General features: G+C 40.8%; 1 protein-coding gene across 3 annotated transcripts in view; it reads left to right on the forward strand.

Moving 5' to 3' along the window:
- The window catches only part of vav3 (vav guanine nucleotide exchange factor 3), a 103,214-nt gene that overhangs the window by 78,170 nt on the left and 7,036 nt on the right, over positions 1 to 18,008 (forward strand). For all 3 annotated transcript variants that reach the window (XM_028004944.1, XM_028004945.1, XM_028004946.1), the window contains exons 18-25: positions 425 to 447; positions 1,130 to 1,148; positions 4,779 to 4,909; positions 8,055 to 8,120; positions 9,047 to 9,081; positions 9,975 to 10,091; positions 11,756 to 11,843; positions 12,085 to 12,214. In XM_028004944.1, the coding sequence (XP_027860745.1) occupies positions 425 to 447; positions 1,130 to 1,148; positions 4,779 to 4,909; positions 8,055 to 8,120; positions 9,047 to 9,081; positions 9,975 to 10,091; positions 11,756 to 11,843; positions 12,085 to 12,214 (609 nt within the window). The remainder of the gene's footprint in view (positions 1 to 424; positions 448 to 1,129; positions 1,149 to 4,778; positions 4,910 to 8,054; positions 8,121 to 9,046; positions 9,082 to 9,974; positions 10,092 to 11,755; positions 11,844 to 12,084; positions 12,215 to 18,008) is intronic.

Below are 18,008 nucleotides of genomic sequence, written 5' to 3' on the forward strand. Positions count from 1 at the left end.
GCGCTGGCGCCAAAGTAGCGCTCAGATCGGTGGTGCTTTGCCAGCTGGCGTGTGTCTCCTGCGCAGGTATGCACACACACACACACGCCCTCAGGTGCGTGTGTGTGTGTGTGCTGAGCATGGTTGCGTGTGTCTGGGGGAGGAAGGTTGGTAATCCGTCCCTAAGGGAGCCAATGAAAGAAAGCGGTGGAGCAAAAACCACAGGTCTGCCCTCCCCTCTCCTCCTCCCTCTGCCTCGTTACCTCCTCTATCCCGGCTGTCAGGTAGCGGCAGCGCAACAAAACAAAGCGAAGCGCGGTCAGACGCGAGCGTCCGCCTTTTCCACTAATGAGGGAGTGTTGCCTTGTGTCGATGAGTGTGTGCAAGTGTTTGCGTGCACCCGCCAACCCGTCATTCACTATGCCTGTTCTCAAACTTCTTTCAGATTCCGGCTCCGTCAGAACTCAGGTGAGCTTTGCGTGTGTGTGTGTGTGTGTGTGTCCGTGCCGATCTCCGAGTGTGCGCTTTTGTGTGTGTGTCTGCAAAGCTTTGAAGGCTGCTCTCCTCTGCAGCTATTTGCCAAGGAGACTCCAATTGACTTCAGTTACTGCAGCAATACCCGACGCCAGGAAATTGAGTGTTTTCTGTAGCTTTAACCCGAGTCGCTGCTTGTGCAACTGCTGTATGTTTTTACCTTTACAACGTTTTCAACTTGCTGCGTGCTGCAAATCAGACTCTGCTTTCTTGCTGTCAGCTGCTGCGCTAATGAGAAGTGTTTGATTCTCACTTTAACTGCTATGGAACTGGAAAGGAAAAAAAACAAAACAAAACAAAAACCTGTGCACACGAGAAGTATGCAAAAGTGCGAGCTTTACTGGATGAATAAAGATGCTTTGCTCTCTGCGACTCTTCCTGCAGCAGTTCATGTTGCAGAATTGCTACATTGGCCTGTGGGTAAGAGCAGGCCAGCTTTTTAAATATTCATAACTTGTGTTCGACTTGTGCACCCCAGCTAAAGATTTTGATCCCGGTTTTTAGGGCGAATGAAAAATTGATCCGATGTTGTGTTTTATGCCGTGTGCTTGCGATGAGAATCAACATGCGAGGTTGCTTTGTTCTGAGTTGTGTTTGTGTTCTTGTGTTTCCGCAGAGCAAACATCGAGATCCAGGTAAGCGAGTTACCCTCCCTCTCTGCACACATCGTTCCAGCACGTTCCTTCCCTTACGAGGGAATGTTTTTAAGCACAGACCGTTCCCTATAAGAAAAATGATCTTTTTTAAGATCATTAAAACTGAGTTAATTATCAACGTTGCACTGTGCAAGAGCTTGTTAGCACGCAACAAAAAAGGATTCAAACCCGTTGCTTTCAAAGCATATCATCGGTAGTTGTGCCTCTGATTCAACGCCTATGCTGTCTAATATAGCTATTAAATAAAAATATTTAGTTATTAAATAAACAGAGTTATACATGCACAGAGAAATTTATGCACCAAGCTAGGCGCTGTCAGGATGGGCTCACAAAACGATTTAGGGGAAATTACACATTTACAAACAAACTAATGCTGAGCCACTTTCAGTTTTGAGTTATTTCAAATGAAGAAGATGCACAGAGATGTAACATGCTACAATTATTATTTAAGAGAGCAACGTATTTTGTACATGTTGAGACATTTATGTGGCTCATTCAGGCTGCAAGTAAGCGAGAGAAAGCAAGACTGAGCAGATTATAAAAGGGGCAAAACAAACAAAAGTTTAACAAACTTATGTTATTGTATTAAACTTTCAAACTCCTTTTGACAGCCTGGCAAATATCTAAGAGTTATGGGAAAGCTCTACATTAGAGCTATTTCTGTTCTATTGAGGCTTCCCCCACTGACTGTACTAATTCTGTGAACACAGCTCTTACGTGTTTCTCAGTTGCATTTCTTATGGGAATCAGCAGGAATCTGACTCAAAAATTAAACAGTTAGTTATGTTAAGGAACAGATTTTGTTTGGATAAATAATAAAATGAAATGTGGAAACTAAATAAAAAATGTGACAGGGTGACTGGCATCCTGAAGTCTCTATTGATGTATCTAATATAAAGCACTATAGGTGTCTTAAATTCATTTAAAAAATGTACAAGTTGACTTTAAATACAATAATCACAGGTCTTAAATTTTGTCGTGACAAGACCTTTTTAATCACATATATTCTATGTAGTGTTTTTTATGTTTGTTTTCCTCGCACGCAAACGTTTGAGTTGCTCATCGACATCTTCTTTGCGTTCTGTGACTCGCTAAGGCTACTACTCCTGGTTTTTAGGGTGAATAACTAGTTAATATATCCTTGCTAGCTATGTTACCCATGCTACCTAGTTAGCATGGGCAAAAAAAACAAAAACGTGCTAGCTACCCAAGCTGCAGATGCCAACTACAGTCTTGGCATCTCCAGTTGGATGCCAAAACTAGATGCTACAATACGTCACAATGGGGGCTAAAAGTCTGTCAGGGGACAGGTCTTAAATTTTATTCACAATGGTCTTAAAAAGGTCTAAAAAGTCATAAATTTGAGCTTGTGAAACCTGCACAAACCCTGATTTAGGAACCTAATGTAACAAGGATGTACCAGTCACCACATTTTCTTGTGAGGGTCTCATAAATCCCCAGACCACGTCTGCTGCTAGATATCAACCAGTTTTTAGTAGAAACCAAACCTGTAAATCTTTTGTCAGCATATCTAAATTGTGTAGTTTAACTGTTTTTTTTAAGTCTGGTTCCCACTTTGTGCCTTTCTGCAAAAGGACATGACTAACACAAAGCATCAGTGTGTGCACAGTGCTTGTGTGCATGCTTGCATTGCACTCAGTTCCTTTAATCGCTTCTAAACCAGGCTCTTTTTCCAACCCTCCATCCATTATGCTGCAGAAAATGATTTCTGGCTGAAGATGCATTAAAATCAATAGGCATTAGATTGCCCCGACACCACGACGTTTTATGATACTTTGTTTTTTGTCTATTTTCAAACGGCGCGTTAACATGTGGCTCGTCTTTGTGTGGACGGGAATGGAATTCGTGGCCCCGAGTCTCGATTCTCCATGGCCCCCGTGTCTTTAGAAGTCCCATTCAGGCAGGATGGCACATGCCAGGCTGCCAGCCACAGAGCAGATGCTGAAAGAAAAGCACACCAGATATAGCTGTGCTAGCTCACAGTGCAACCATGCCGACTTCTCGTTTATTTGGCTTTCATCATGCCAGCACTTGTTTTATTCTCTCTTTTTTTTTTTTTTTGCCAAACTCAATTTTTTCCAGAATGCAAAATTAAGACATGTAGAAGTCTTCCCATTGTGCATATAAGACGTGAGGCTGGCATGAGTGGATGTTTCACAATGGCACATTTTTTGTCTTTTTGGTTAAAAATTTGAACTGATATAATTCAAAGTGAAGAAACACTATTTTAATAAAGCTTTTTTAAATATTTCAAATCTTTCAACTTAGTGTATGCGGCACTAATACTCTGCAATTGTACAAAAATTACTATTGCAAATGGAACAAACTGTATTATTACTTTTAATTGGACTTTCTTTCAGACAGCACAGCAAGGAGTCGGGAACATGTTGTTAGCGAGAAAGCAAAGCTCACTCCCACTTATCTTTTTGTCTGAAAGCAGAACAGCCAGTCATGCTCCACGGTGCAATGCTTCTTATCTTTAATATTCAAATGAATCATAGGTCCACCTGACTTGTAACACCAGCAGACTGAAAAGCAAGAGCGTTCCCGCGTGTGTGTGTGTGTGTGTGTGCACGGGGTGCACTCGCTCTTTCTTTCCGTCGTTTACATCCACCTCGAAAACCACGAAAATTTCAACAAAGCAAACATACCCCGATATCGCCGCCACACCGCCTTAGATTAACTTATTTTAGTTGGCATACTGAAATGAGGGGTGGGGGCGGTGGAGAATAAGCAATAAGTAGCACAGAACGCTTATGTAACCCAAATAAAATTATCTGGAGATAATATGTATGCAAATATGTCAGGGGTACGCAGAGTAAATCTGAGGAAATTGTCAAACAATAAAAATAAACAAGTAGTTTATCTCGTAGTTTCGATGGGGTACAAAAATATGCTGTGTTACGTTTCAAAATCCCCTTTTTTGCCACACAATATTAAAACATATTGAAAATTTCACAGTTATTTAGTGCATAAACAGAAAGCGACTGGACTTCTCGTTTTTTACAGGTGTTTTGCTTTTCTAAAACGTGTCTGTTTTGAGCATGGATTGGAAACATCAGGCTTAATACGTTGTACTCAGAATAATCTCACTGGTGGAGTCACTAATTTGGCCATTAAGGCTGGTCATGTGAGACACTGGCCATACCCTAAATATTACATCTTAACTTACCAACATTTCAATTCAATTAATTGACTTGTTTTGGTCACCTGTCTTAAGGTGCAAATAGCGCAATTACATTTCTTAATCTCATGCTTTGCACCAATAAATCTTTTCTCACCTCAGCATGCCGAATGCTTGAAGTGGCTCCTCCAACCGAGGAGATTTATGAATAACTTAGCTTATAATTAATTGACTGCTTGGGCTCACCTATAAACTTTGTGTAGAGTATTAAACTGTCAGCACCAGCAATTTTTCTGTTAAAAAAAGAAAAATATGAGCAAAAGTGTTTTTATAAGTATTATTCAAGCAATATTAGCCAACGAGGCCCGTTTCTTCCATCTACATGCGTCAAACGTAACAAAGCCCTTGTGTTTCTCTTGCTATTAACTGATCCCACACAGCGGCTAATCGTCTTCATCTTGCAGGTCTGCCCAAGATGCTGGTCATCAGGAACTACTTTGGCGTGCCGAGTCCTGCCTCTGGTCCGGCACTCACCATCCAGACCGGAGACATCATCGAGTTAATATGCGCCGACCTGCACAGCCCGTGGTGGCAGGTCAGATATCTCTCTCATGTCCTGATTGCTCATTTTATCCACTGTCAGAACCATCCCCAGATACTAATTCATTTGAAAATGCATAGTGTTTACTCTTCTGTGAAGTTTGAGTTTAATTGTCAGCGTTTTACATCCAGGGTGTCCAAACATCTTTAAAAAGTCTTAAACTCATATATGTTTAAAATCGAAAGCCTTACAAATTGTGCTGTGACAGGAGTATTTAATTTCGCATATTCTATGTAGTTTACTTTTTTTCCCTGGCTGGACTTTACTGGTACGCGAAGGTTTGAGTCCTGCCATATTCACTGCATTCTGTGATATACGGTGGTTGCGGCTATAGCTAGCTGCTAATTTTTTGTTTTTAAAGAATGTTTTTGTTTGTTTTCATCAGTTATACAAATATAGAATTTGTCAACCAGTGGCATAATAATGAGTGCAAAGGACTTACTGTTCAAGTATAGAAAAGAAATTGATTGATTTACAGACTACATAGCTAAAACTTAGCTGCTAACATACTCTTGCTGGCTAGCTTTTTTACATGCAAATTTATCGACAGTTGCATGATGGACGACATACGTCTTTGTCATTGGATCACTTTTGTTGCCAACCCATACAATTTATTTATTGGCAATGTTTTTTGTGTGCGTGCGACCTGTATGTGGAATACAGGTCTTAAACTCCATTGATAATGGTATTAAAAAAGATCTTAAAAAGTCTTAAATGTGAGTTGATGAAACCCATATGATGACATATGCAATCTGTTAAAGAGACAGTCTCTTGGGCTGAAATAAATTCAGCCTTTCACAAAAGTGACAACATCTCTCCGCTTCTTCTCTCTGACGAGACTCGCTAGCACTTTGACACTTTCTGCTAACAAGCAGCAAATACAAATGAAATTCCAAGGCACAGTTGTTGCCCCAGCAGACAATTAAAAACAACGCACTGCACTTCTCAGCAGGAAGTCGGATTCCCAGACGCTGGATATGTTTGTTTATTGCACACACTTACTGTTAGGTGGAGACGAATCAGGTTTGAACTTTTCTAGATCTGGCAAGATAAGCTCCTTCCTGGGAATTTTCTAGCGCAGCAGTCGCCGACCCGCGTGGAAGTCAGGCAGAGTCATAACTACATGATGGCTGAAAATGTAGCTTTTTAGGCCTGGGTTAGGATTGCATCACATTGTGAAGTCTTGGCAAATCTCACTACATTTTGCAAAAACAAATAATAAAAAAAATACAAATCAGTTAATTGTGTGGAAAAACTTTGGCTGTTTTTGTTTCCAGGGTTGGGGAATTAGATTTTATTCAGCAGCAATTATGAGTTTGTTTTGACAGTCGTGACTGAAATCATTATCAGAGCGAGTACGCAGAGAGACGGCGGAGTTTCCCGCTGTGCTGATAAGATGTCCTGAGGTTGCACAGATAGGGAAAGGAGGGCAACCAAATGGGGTTAGCATGCATGTTTCTGGTAATGTCCCTTAAAAAAAACCTCACTTGTTCCTGGAGTGCACAATATAAGCTGCCTCGGGCTTTTTATCTAAACCTAGAAATCCCTAAAACGTCTAAATCTAGTTAGGAAAAGAGGTCTCGAATGTGCTGCTGCTCCAGCTGCCAACCTCCTTATTGCTTTGCAGCTTTTACAGAAAAGCACACTAAGGCTCTCTTTATATTCAAAGAAACCTGATGTGTGGACAATATATGCAAAGGACAAAGATCACATGCTTGTGTGTCTCCAAAAGGAAAAGAAAAAATCTTTAACGTTCCTGAACTCCTGGAAGGAAGGCCTCTAAAGTATATGTTTAGGTTTTATTCAGTAGTGTGCATGAATAGTTTCAGGCCACAGGTCCAATGGTCCTGCTTGGGATGCAGTTTCAGTGATCCAGTGAAACAGAAAATTTGTACATTTCCACTAAGGGATATATTTTCTTTTTTCTAAGAAGAAAGTTTGTACATTTCAAACCACAAATTATAATTTTTTTCCATTCTGAATATGAAAGTATTTTTTTAATATACATTTTTCTCTTAGTTGTACATTATATAGTTCTGGACATCCACTCATCAGCAGCATAAATTTCACATTATTCTTTTGTGTTTTATTAATAAATGTGAACATTTCTTTTCTTTTCCAGGGTGAAATAACAACTTCAATGATTTTTTTGAAAATAAGAAATGGGTGCAGACGTTTTAAATTATTGGATAAAAGTCAATTTTTCACTTTTTGATATCTCTTTGGCATCATTGTTTTGTTGAAAGCCTTATTTGTGTCTAAGCGATGTTGAAATGTGGCAAAGTTGAAGAATTTTGGAGCAAGTTATTATTATTTCACTCACTTGTTTCTCACTTGGCAAATCTCTGGGTTGTTTGTGAATTTCCTTTCACATGAGTCTGACATCTTTATTTGAAACTTTGGTGTTCTATCTGGACAATAGTCCCAAAAAGGCTTTAAGCTGGTTTTGAAAGGGATAAAGTGGCTCATCATTAGGCTTCAGTGACTTCAATTCAATTAAAAAGTAGCAGACTTTACCTAAAAACAAAGTCCATGACATGAAACCGGCTTATCTAAATGAGCTCTGCCAAGACGAGTGGCCAAAAATTCAGTCAGAAATATTCCAGGACCTTAAAGAAATGTAGCTTTTTGAAGGTTTAACTTGCTGTTCTAAACAAATATAACCGAGGCTTAATGTATGCTTTGTGCCTTGTGCATCCATTATTGTTTGTCAGAACAATTCAAGTAGTCGGTTGGAAAAATACCATTTTGACTGCATGTAAAGTTCTGACACTGAATGTAATTTCAGTGACTGCAATTTCCATTATCTATAAATACTTATCAGTTAATCAAAGTCAAATCGAATCAACTCACAGTGTCCGTGTCTGTCAGAGGGAGCAGAAACCTTCATGTAGCTGCTACAACAGACAAATCTCTACATTGCGCACACGTCATGGCGATGAACTTTGAGTTTTATCACCAAGGGAAGAATTAAAAATAAGAATAAAAAAACTCATCCTCTTCCTCTTTTCCCGTCAGGAGTCATTTCAGCCACATCTGACCGCAGCTGTACATTCGCGCTGTCGCCTAATTGTTCTTGAGTTACGGAGACACGATCCAGCCAGATGTGTGTAACACAGTTATCTCTGCGTGCTTTCAGGGCAGGATCCTGTCGACGAAAGAGGCTGGCTTCTTTCCAAGCGACGCCGTGCGGCCGTGTCCGTGTGTAAGCAAGCTTTTACTTCCAGTCCTGCCGGTAGCGATTCACATAGCGGGCCGCAACCTGGAGATACGAGGGACTGCTGGGAGGGATGGCCACTGGGTTTTTCTGTTTTAAGGACGATTAGCATGTTTGACATGTATGTGATGAAATACAGTCATGTGAAGCAATTGGGAAAACCCTACAAGCGTCGACTAGTCCTGTCACGACAAGTAATTAATCTAATGATAAATTGAAATGATAGTTTCCATTGCAGCGCTCCATTTATTTGAAGGGAAACTTTGTTTAGAGAGACAGCATAATCCATTTTATTTTTGGTTTTGTTTATTGTTTTTATTTGGGATATTTAAAATGTCTTCTAGTCCCAGTGTGGAATGTTTGGTACAACATTTTAAGCTTATTGGCCTTTTGAGAGGGCAAACTTTAATGAGTAAAACAGGGTTAATTAAATAAATCACTTTCTTTCCGGAAGAGAAAAAACATAAGAGTAGACATCAATTTGTGAATTTTTCTTAATAAACAAACAAATGTATGAGAAGTATCTTTATTTTTTCACATTGCTGTAAAAACCAAAGTTTTTGCAGACACCGTTTTGGTGAATGTAAAATTGACTTATCTCAGATTTATCTCTTTCTTTGCAGCTGCTTGTTTTGCGTACGCCACACACGGACTGTTGCTTTCCATTTGCCCAAGTTCAGGCTGCATCAGAAACATGAGGTCCGCTGCAGATAACCGTTTTATCGCCGTATCTCGGTGCCGTAAAGATAAGGAGAGCATTGAGCAGTTTTGCTTGTGGAGCAGCACCATGTCAACTTGGAAACAGAACTGAAGTTATGTCGTTATATGGGAGCTAAGGGGTGTGTGTGCGCGTGTGCGTGTGTGTGTTGACCTGCCACAGACTCACGTCTCTGCTTTTTCCCCTCTTGCTGCAGGTACCGAAGCCTGTCGATTACTCCTCACAGCTATGGTGAGTTCACAAACAGCTGCCGTCCTTTGGGTTTGTTGCCTTTATTCCTACATTATGCGACTGAGAACAAAATCGTTACATCATGCAGATGTGTAAGGGATACCTTTGGCTTTTGCGAATTTGCCAGCCATGATATGCGGTTTCAAAACTATTGAACTTTTTCACATTCGGTTATGTTACATAAACAAACTTCAGCACATTTTAGAAAGGCTTTGCATTACGTGTTGTAATGAAGTAGAGCCGTTTTCTTTTAAGTAAAAATCTGAAAAGTGTGGCATGCATTTGCATTGTGGATGGGAGGATCTGTAGACAAGACAGGTATTTTTTATGGAAGGATGAGTTTACAACAGAAAATACACAGTTAGTGCCACAATTGAATGGTTTAGGTAAAAACCGGTTCATTTGTCGGAAAGAGACAACTTTTCAAACCAGACTTTTACTTATTTATGACTTAAAGACTTGTATTGGACTTCAACTTATAACTACAACTTTTCTTCTTGTATTTATAACTTTAAATGTCATAATTATGATGTTTATTCTGCTAATTATGACTTGAAAACTCATAGTGATGACTTAAGAATATGAAATTATGACTCTTGTTCTTGTAATTATGACTTCAAAACACTATTACAACTTCTAGTTGGACTTTTTCTCCCCGACTTTCAGTCGGACTAATCTTGAGCTTCTTTGCCAAACACCTAATGTGCAAAGCTGGTACTTAAATCCTGAACGACCAACACTAGCTAGTCGCAACATGACTAAATGTAAAAAGGTAAAAACAATAGGAATACTTTTTACAAGGCATTGAATGTTAGATGATGACAGCCAAAAGCTCCATTGAGCTAAAGGTAAATGATTAAAGGTTGTTTTTTTTTTCTGTTTTACTGCTGTAGGTTTGCAGGTCCAATAGAGAGATTTCAGGCAGAAGCAGAACTCATCAACAGGGTCAACAGCACCTATCTGGTCCGCCATCGCAGCAAAGAGTTCACAGAGTACGCCATCAGCATAAAGTAAGTCTGCAATCAGATCATACTTAAAACATTCCGCATGAACTGGAGATTTGTTTGAGAGTTCTCTGTTGCTGAGTTATCTGGAACGCTGCTGATGTTCAGATTAGCCAGCCTGTCTTTCCAAAGACCAAGATGATTATTGTCTTTTTTTTTTTTCTTCTTTTACCCGCTGTTAGTTGACAGGTTTTCCGCATCTCCGTGGCTGCACTGTTATTTTTATTTAGCCAAACCACAGCATTGACCAGCTGTAGCTTTCATCCACGCCGCAGAACTTGACAGACTAATTTGCACCTTGTCCGAAGGGCGACGTGGCGATCGCCGTTCTCCAGGCCAAGCCTGCGGTTAACCACAGAGCAGCATGTCGACACCTCGCTCAGCTCAAACGCAATCATCATGACTCGACATAAGAGCCACAGAAACAGACTCTTTGGTTTTAAATGAAAAGCGTACTGATGTTCCAGTCCCATCTTATCTTAGAACCTCCGTCTTTAGAGCTTTGTCGATCCACCTTCTGGTGCAGTTCCAGCTATGACTCTTGTTCAGTGTGCAGATCTGCACCACTTTTGCAGAAATAGTTCAGATTTGATTGGATGTTGAACTAAAGCTTCAAGTCTTGCCACATTATAATTGGATTTATTGCCATCGTAACATCAGCGTGTGCAATATCGCAAAGCGTCAGGTTTATTTGTACGGCACATTTTAGCGTTTAGCAGGTTTTACACCATAACAGCATCATACAAGAACCAATTATGAAATGAGCAATAAGCATTACTTTTACAAAATCATCAAGTAAAAACATCAGATCAATGTTCCAGTTGTTATTAATCAAAGACAAACTTGAACAGGTGTGTTTTTAGCCTTGATTTAGAGGAAATCAGTGTTTCAACAGTTTTCTGGAAGATTTTTTCCATATTATAGAAGCGTAGAAACTAAACACCTCCACCAAAAACCTCTTGAAAGTGTCACACACTCGCATTTTAAATACCAACCATATATTTGGTCAGTTGGACGGACTTTAACTGCTTTTATTGCCTGAATGTGGATGCATGTTTCTTCATTGGCTTACAGGAAGCGGTGAAGAAACTGAAGTTTGAGGTTGTAACCGGTTGTTTCTGATAGAACCTTGGTTCTGTTTCCGCAGCTGTAATGCACAACGTTGTCGTTGAGGGTTATCGTTGCTGAGAATCCGATCTTGTTGCCTTTGAGACTGCATGCGAGTCGATCTGAGTTTACAAGACGTCGGACGTCAGCCCAGTTCATTTGGCTGGATTAAATCCTGTTTATAAAAGAGAACAGAGTACAGTATGTGGTGGGACACCTCTAATACAGTCCGCCGATTAAATCACCTGGATTTTTCAACAAAATTGCGGGACAAAGTCAAACCGTCGACATTGCTGCTTACAAAGCAACACAGCGGATGACCGACGTCGTTTATTTGCGCACAAAGCTTTCTATTCCGCCAGACTGTTAATGCAAACACAAACATGCGACTTGGGGAAGCATTTACCTGACACTCATCATTCTCACAGTGTCACAAACTTCTGGGACCCAGATGCATTAGAGGGATGGCCCGGGCTCTCCACGCGGGGCCAGAGGCCGGCAACCGATCGATGGCGGTGATCAGAGAGGGAAATTACACTCATAACTTATTCAATGGCCCACAGGTACAACAACGACGTGAAGCACATAAAGATCCTGACCAAGGAGGGCTGCTACTACATTGCAGAGAACAAGAAGTTCAGGAGCATATTAGTGAGTCTTTTCCTTCTGTTCACTTTTTCTTTCTTTTTCTTATTAACGTTACCATACTGTTCGTGTAATGAAGTGTCAACAACTGGTTTTAGTCTAACAATATGGCTCTAATTAGAGATGTGGAAACTGACCTTTTTTTTTTTTTTAATGGTAGACTCTGGGTTTTCTGTAAAAACAAAAAAGTAAAAGGGCATATTACTTCTGTTTACGTTGATTGTAAATGTGCCTCTTTTGCGTAAAGGAGCTGATCGAGTACTACAAACACCACTCTCTGAGAGAAGGCTTTAAGAGTCTGGACACCACCCTGCAGTTCCCCTACCGGGAACCGGAGAACGCGGCCGTGCACCGCTTCAACCGATCAGGCAGCAACAGTGAGTACAACACACAAATGATCCAATGTGATACTCTTTACAGTAAGTTAATATCACCGTTTCACAGTATCATGACATTAAAATGAAAGTTATTTAAAAAAAAACAAGATCCAGCTGCTACAAATTAGTATCACTGATACTAATTTGTAGTATCAGTTAAGATATTTATCCCAGTTCAGCCATAATACACAGCTGAGTGACAGTTCACGTGTGGGAATATTATTATTATTTTTTTTTCCATTTGTCTTTTTTTAAGACAGTGGAATACCTCAATACCAGAAATAGTATGCCGCAAACCGGCTGGTTTTTTGTGCTGACAGCAGAGGTGGGCAGAGTACCCGAAAATTGCACTCGTCTATCTCCAGCACATTTTTACTCAAGAAAAAGCAAGAAGAGTGAAAGAGTATTTGGTAAAAAGGCTACTCCAAACGGCAAGCATTTAATATCTAATACTGACATCATCAGACGGACCAAAATATGAGGCATTTAAAGACCAAAACGGAAATAATTCATATGGATATCATAGTTACAAAATAACAAAATCAGGACAAAAGACACATTTTCCCAAATCAATTTCTTTCAATGTAAAACTTATGACACTTTAACAGAAACTGCAGTTGTGTGTCTGTTGACTGTTTGGTTAAAACAAGGTTGGTCTTCATTTCCCACAGTGGCCAGAAGCTACTTTACCAAGAGTAGCGATACTTCATAATAAAATTACTCAACTCAACAAAATGTTTTTTTTCTCAAAAATGTTACTTAAGTAAATGTAGTTGATTAAATGTAGCTTGTTACTACACAGCTTGGGCTGACAGATGCTAATTATCAATGTGAAAAGCTGCTGCTCCGCTTGAATATAAACCACAACTAAAGCATTCTATGCTGTTCTGTTTTCTTTAGTTTGGCTTAGGAATTATACATAACTGAATGACAGCTGGCCCTGATATACCTAAAAAATATGGTTCATGTATAGGTTTGTCTTCATAAATTATGATTAGAAAATGACAAAAAACATTATTTCACTTGATGCCTTATCCTGATTCTCGTTAAAAAAGGAACAGACCCTGTTATGTTTAGATTCATATATTTTCATGTGAGAAAGAATAAATACCAAGGATGCCTTTAATCGCCTTGCACCAAAGCCAGGTGACGAAGGGGGGGGGAAAAAGAAGTTAAAACACTTACCCACGCGATAGGTTGTCTGCAGATAGCGCTGCCTCCTAAACGCTGCCTTCATTCAGATGGGAGCGCCTTGGAGGCTTTTTAAGAGCTGCACAGCGATTCGCTGTTACCGGCAGCCCGGCCTCCTGTGATGCTAATCGGTTTTGACTCGCTGTCAGACGGCGGTGGGAGAATTCCCTGAGCATGGTATTGGATTTGATAACGCTCCCTGGCTGATTACTGAAGATCAAATCAATTAGTTTCATGGGAGCGGGATAATCTCAATAAATTAACATTCATTTAACATTCACTAGTCCAACATTATGTCATTTGATATGTGCAACTACTTAAATCTATCATATTGTTTAGTCTTTTGGATTGGAAGCATGTCTTGATGGTGCATTGCAGTGGTATTTATACCCCTTGAACTTTTTCACATTACAGCCACAGACTTCGATGTGTTTTATTAGTATTTGATGTGATAGACCAACACAGCATAGAGCGGTGTATATTTGTATATAGCCCCTCTGTTGGGCTCAGTCTCTCCCGGCTTTAGTCAGCCATAAACTAAGGATGTTTTCACATCTGAAAGTGCAGGAGTCCCAGTTCAATTGCAACGTTTGCTACGTTTTCAGCTGCTGCGGTTGGCTGTCACACCGTTTCAAATGATCCAAACTAATTGAAACACCTGTTCACCCCAGTGCCTGTGGGGGCACTACGCCAAGAACCACTGAAGAGACAAGAAAACCACAGAAGAAGACAATGCGCATAACTTCTTCACAAAACGCAGTGGCATCAGACATTAACAATTGTAAGATTTCTCTTTTGTCTTCAGCAAAAGACTGTGAACCATTTTTGCCCCTTGCGCAAGACACGCACGCACATTGTGCTCATATTTACCCAGAATGCCCGGCGCTACAGTGACTTTTGGAGTGACTCGGCTTTCATATACCATATATGCATTCGAACCTCACCAGAGTTCACGTCAACCGAACTGAGACTTAGGTTTTTAGGTAGACCTGAGTTGACTTCAGAGTTCGATTGAATTCACACCTCTTCAAACGAACTGGACTTTCTAAACAAACGAACCAGAGTTCGAATAAACTGGACCAAACATGGCGGGTGTGAATGCACCGTAAAACCTTCACCCCTTTAGTGGGTGCACTGGATTTTTATTTAGCGGGCATCCATCTAAAGTGAGCTGAACACCACTCTTTCTTTAAAATATATATTTAGTTGCAACTGTCCACTTCACCACTAGCATAGCGGAATCATTCACTACGTTCTGCTGATCTGTGGCATAAAATCCCCGTTAAAGTACAGTGGAGTGTTTGAATGTCGCAAAGTAACCCAATGTGAATAAGCTCTGAGCTCCTGGATATTTTTTTTTTTTTTTTGTTGCACGACTCTCTATAAAGCACAGACAGGGGTGTTTGTAAAGTTCATGAACCATCTGATGTTTCTACAAACAGTTTTACTCCGTCGAGCAGCCCAGAGACTGTCGGCATCACTGAAGGTTGTTGTGTTCCGTCTGTCAGCGGCTGAGCTGATGATTTAAGGAGGTGGATTTCCTTTTTTCTTTTTTTTTTTTTTTTTCCTTTCCACCTTCACAAGAAAGAAACGCTTGTTCCTTTCGCGAACGAACCCAGCATCACCCCCCGAACAAAAGCGAGCACTTCAGACGCGTCAAACTGTACCAAACGCACAACATAAAAAACGCTGTTGATTATTTATGCATTCAGCCGCCGCAACCCTTGCGTCTGTGTCATTACTGCGGCTAACCCCGATTTTCTCTAAGCAGCAAGCTTTTATTTATCCCGAGCTGAATGAAAGGAGACACCGTCGCCGAAGTGGAAGTTAACAGGTGTAGCTGGCGTGTGAGCGTGAACGCAGCATTTTAATGAGATCTTGTTTAGAGGCGAATGCTTTCTCAGACTTTCACCTCAGGAGTGATTATAGACGAAATAAAAAAGGAGGTTCTCGTGGCGCGGACACGCAAGGAGCGACGTTTTCGGGACGCTTTTCCGTGTCAAGTCACTCTTATTTTCTGTCTCATTAGCTTGGATGAATGTTTTCTGGGTCGGAAAAAAGGGAAGAATCGCTACCAGTGAACCGACGAGCAGGAAGCAGCTTGCCTTATCAGAGCCTGCTGTTTCCATGTTCACGTCGCACAAGCTGAGAAACGCCATCAAACCCATTGTGTGAGCTGCCCATCAGTGGGTAATGAAAAATCTGGCATCACGACGAGCCGTAAATAAGATCCCATCTGAAAGCCCGCGTGCCGCCGCCGGTCGCGTTCAGGGGTGCGTCGGAAATGCGAACAGATTGCGCGCGGCTGCTGGGTTTCTCCGTTCCCGCGGTTCAATCTCGGCTTCAAAGCTTCAATTGGAGGCCGCTCCGGTCCAAATGGGTTTTGTTTTGTTCTGCCAAAGTCCTCCGTCTTTACGAGGCAGGCCGCCCCCCCTCCTGCAGCGCAGGATTCATTTCCTCTCTTTCACATTTAAATGACTTCTGTTTATGATTGCCGTCATTCCCAGAGCGCCGCTGGAGTACTTCCTAATTAACGCTCGCGCTTTCTCTTGCGCTCTTTGGACGGCTTTCGGCGAGTGACAGCTGATTGATAACGCGACACCGTCAGTGTTAACTTAGAACATAAACAAACAGGACGCCATGGAGCGGCTTCAGCTCGCAGTCTGTGTGGGCACTCTTGGCTCATGATTGGATTCTTACACTCATCTTCACTTTCCCTCTCTCTCTCTCTCTCTTTCTCTCTCCCACGAAATGATGCGTGTGTGTGTGTGTGTGTGTGCTGAATCTCAGCAGTCACACAAATCAGATTGTTCAAAAATAAAGCCTGTGAAATTCAGCTGGCGTCTCGGCGGCTGTGTGATCCCTCTTCATATCGCTCGCACCCTGAAACCATCAGCCCTTGCTGAGCTGTCTCTAAGCGCCTTGATTAGAATTCATTTTAAAAACCACTAGAGCCCTGCTCTCCTTACAGCATATCAATAACTTGGGCCGGTTAACTCGCCTATTGCATTGTTCAAAGTGGAACATTTTTCACAAAGTTGGGGCATTTATCTGCCGCAGTGGGAATTACAGTTTTACGTAGATAAAGCTCGCCACTCTGCTATATAGCCTTTGGCTATATAGCTAAAGTCTATATAGCCTTTATATAGGTACAGGGGCAGAGCTCCCAGGGGTTTGTGGGAGGGCGGTGGACCTCATGATTGCTAATAACTTTACAAGACCGACTGATTTTAGTGATGTAATAGGTGTAAAATATGGAATAAAATGTTATGCTACATGACTGGCTTGATTTTCACTCTTGCATTTAACTTTGACAAGCCAAATTGCAAGCGTGCCACTGCGTATTTTTTCTGCATACCTGGTTCAACGCGTCAACAATAAACCTACCTTCAGCAGTTGCTCGTTGCTCCAGGCTCTCAGTTGAAATTGATCAAATGATCCAGTCGCTATCTGTGGTGCTGAGCTGCTTTGGGTTTGTGTCGTTTCATCATTAGTGACCAGTAGTCTGATGTTTCTATTTTGCTGCTAAATTATTGAATAAATAGACATATGATCTCAGCAACAAAGACATTATCTGCTTTTAATTTGCTTTTTTAAGGTTATACAGCCATCAGATTAGGTCAGAGTCCTTTTATACCCATTTAGCCTTGAAGTGTTTAATGAACACCTGATTGTTTATGTAACTTCTGTGGACATTAGCATGGGAGATGTCTGTACCGCTGCTAAATATTTTGTTTTGAGATTTTATTTTAGTCTTGAATAACTTCTGTGATTGGCCAACTTCCTTTTGGAACAACTTGCAGACAACAATCGTCTTTTCCGGCATCTCATCAGTACATTTATCGAAGGGAAAAAAATCGGCCCAGAATGGGTCAAGAGAAGCAGATGTCGCTTGTGCGTCAGATTCAAGGGCGTACCAGAAATACGGTGCAAAGGTTCTGGCTCAGGTCTTTTGTATGTAAAATAATAATAATTTGTAATTATTATGTTAAAATCCCAGCCCAAATGATCAGAAAGTCCATGTGGTTTGTAATTGGTTTTCCTGCCAGAGAAAATTGAGCTGCTGTAACAAAACTACTAACTCCATCATGCAGAAAGACAATAAAGTTGTTGAAGAGAGATTCTGCTCCTGAAACTGGTTGCCTGTATGTACACTGCTGTCCGTCAGCTCCTTTGTCAATGGAAATTATATTTAACGAGTTTGTCTGTAACTGTCTTGAAATTACTACAGGTGAAAAAGCACGTTTTTATCAAGTTTTTTTTTTTTTCACTAACTGTGTAGTACTTTAATCACAAATCCGTTAAAGTTCTTAGATTTAAATGAGAAACGCTGTTCCTAATGAAGATACGTGTGTATTTCTTTGACTTAAAATTGGTCCGATTGAACATTTGTAACTGACTTCCAAGTCCAAGTTCGATATTTTGTAATCTTGTGGCATTTCAAAAAAGATTATAGTCTAACAATGGCTCTCGTGACCTTTAAAAGAGAAACGGGCCCACAGATTGCCGGGCATTGTACAATAAATCGAGTATAAAAGCCGGATGAACTGCAGCAACAGGAGCTCAGCGGGGATCAGCCTTTGAACTTCATTTTACCCCCTCA

The sequence above is a fragment of the Xiphophorus couchianus genome, chromosome 21, assembly GCF_001444195.1.
Source record: "Xiphophorus couchianus chromosome 21, X_couchianus-1.0, whole genome shotgun sequence".
Classification (NCBI taxonomy): Eukaryota; Metazoa; Chordata; class Actinopteri; order Cyprinodontiformes; family Poeciliidae; genus Xiphophorus; species Xiphophorus couchianus.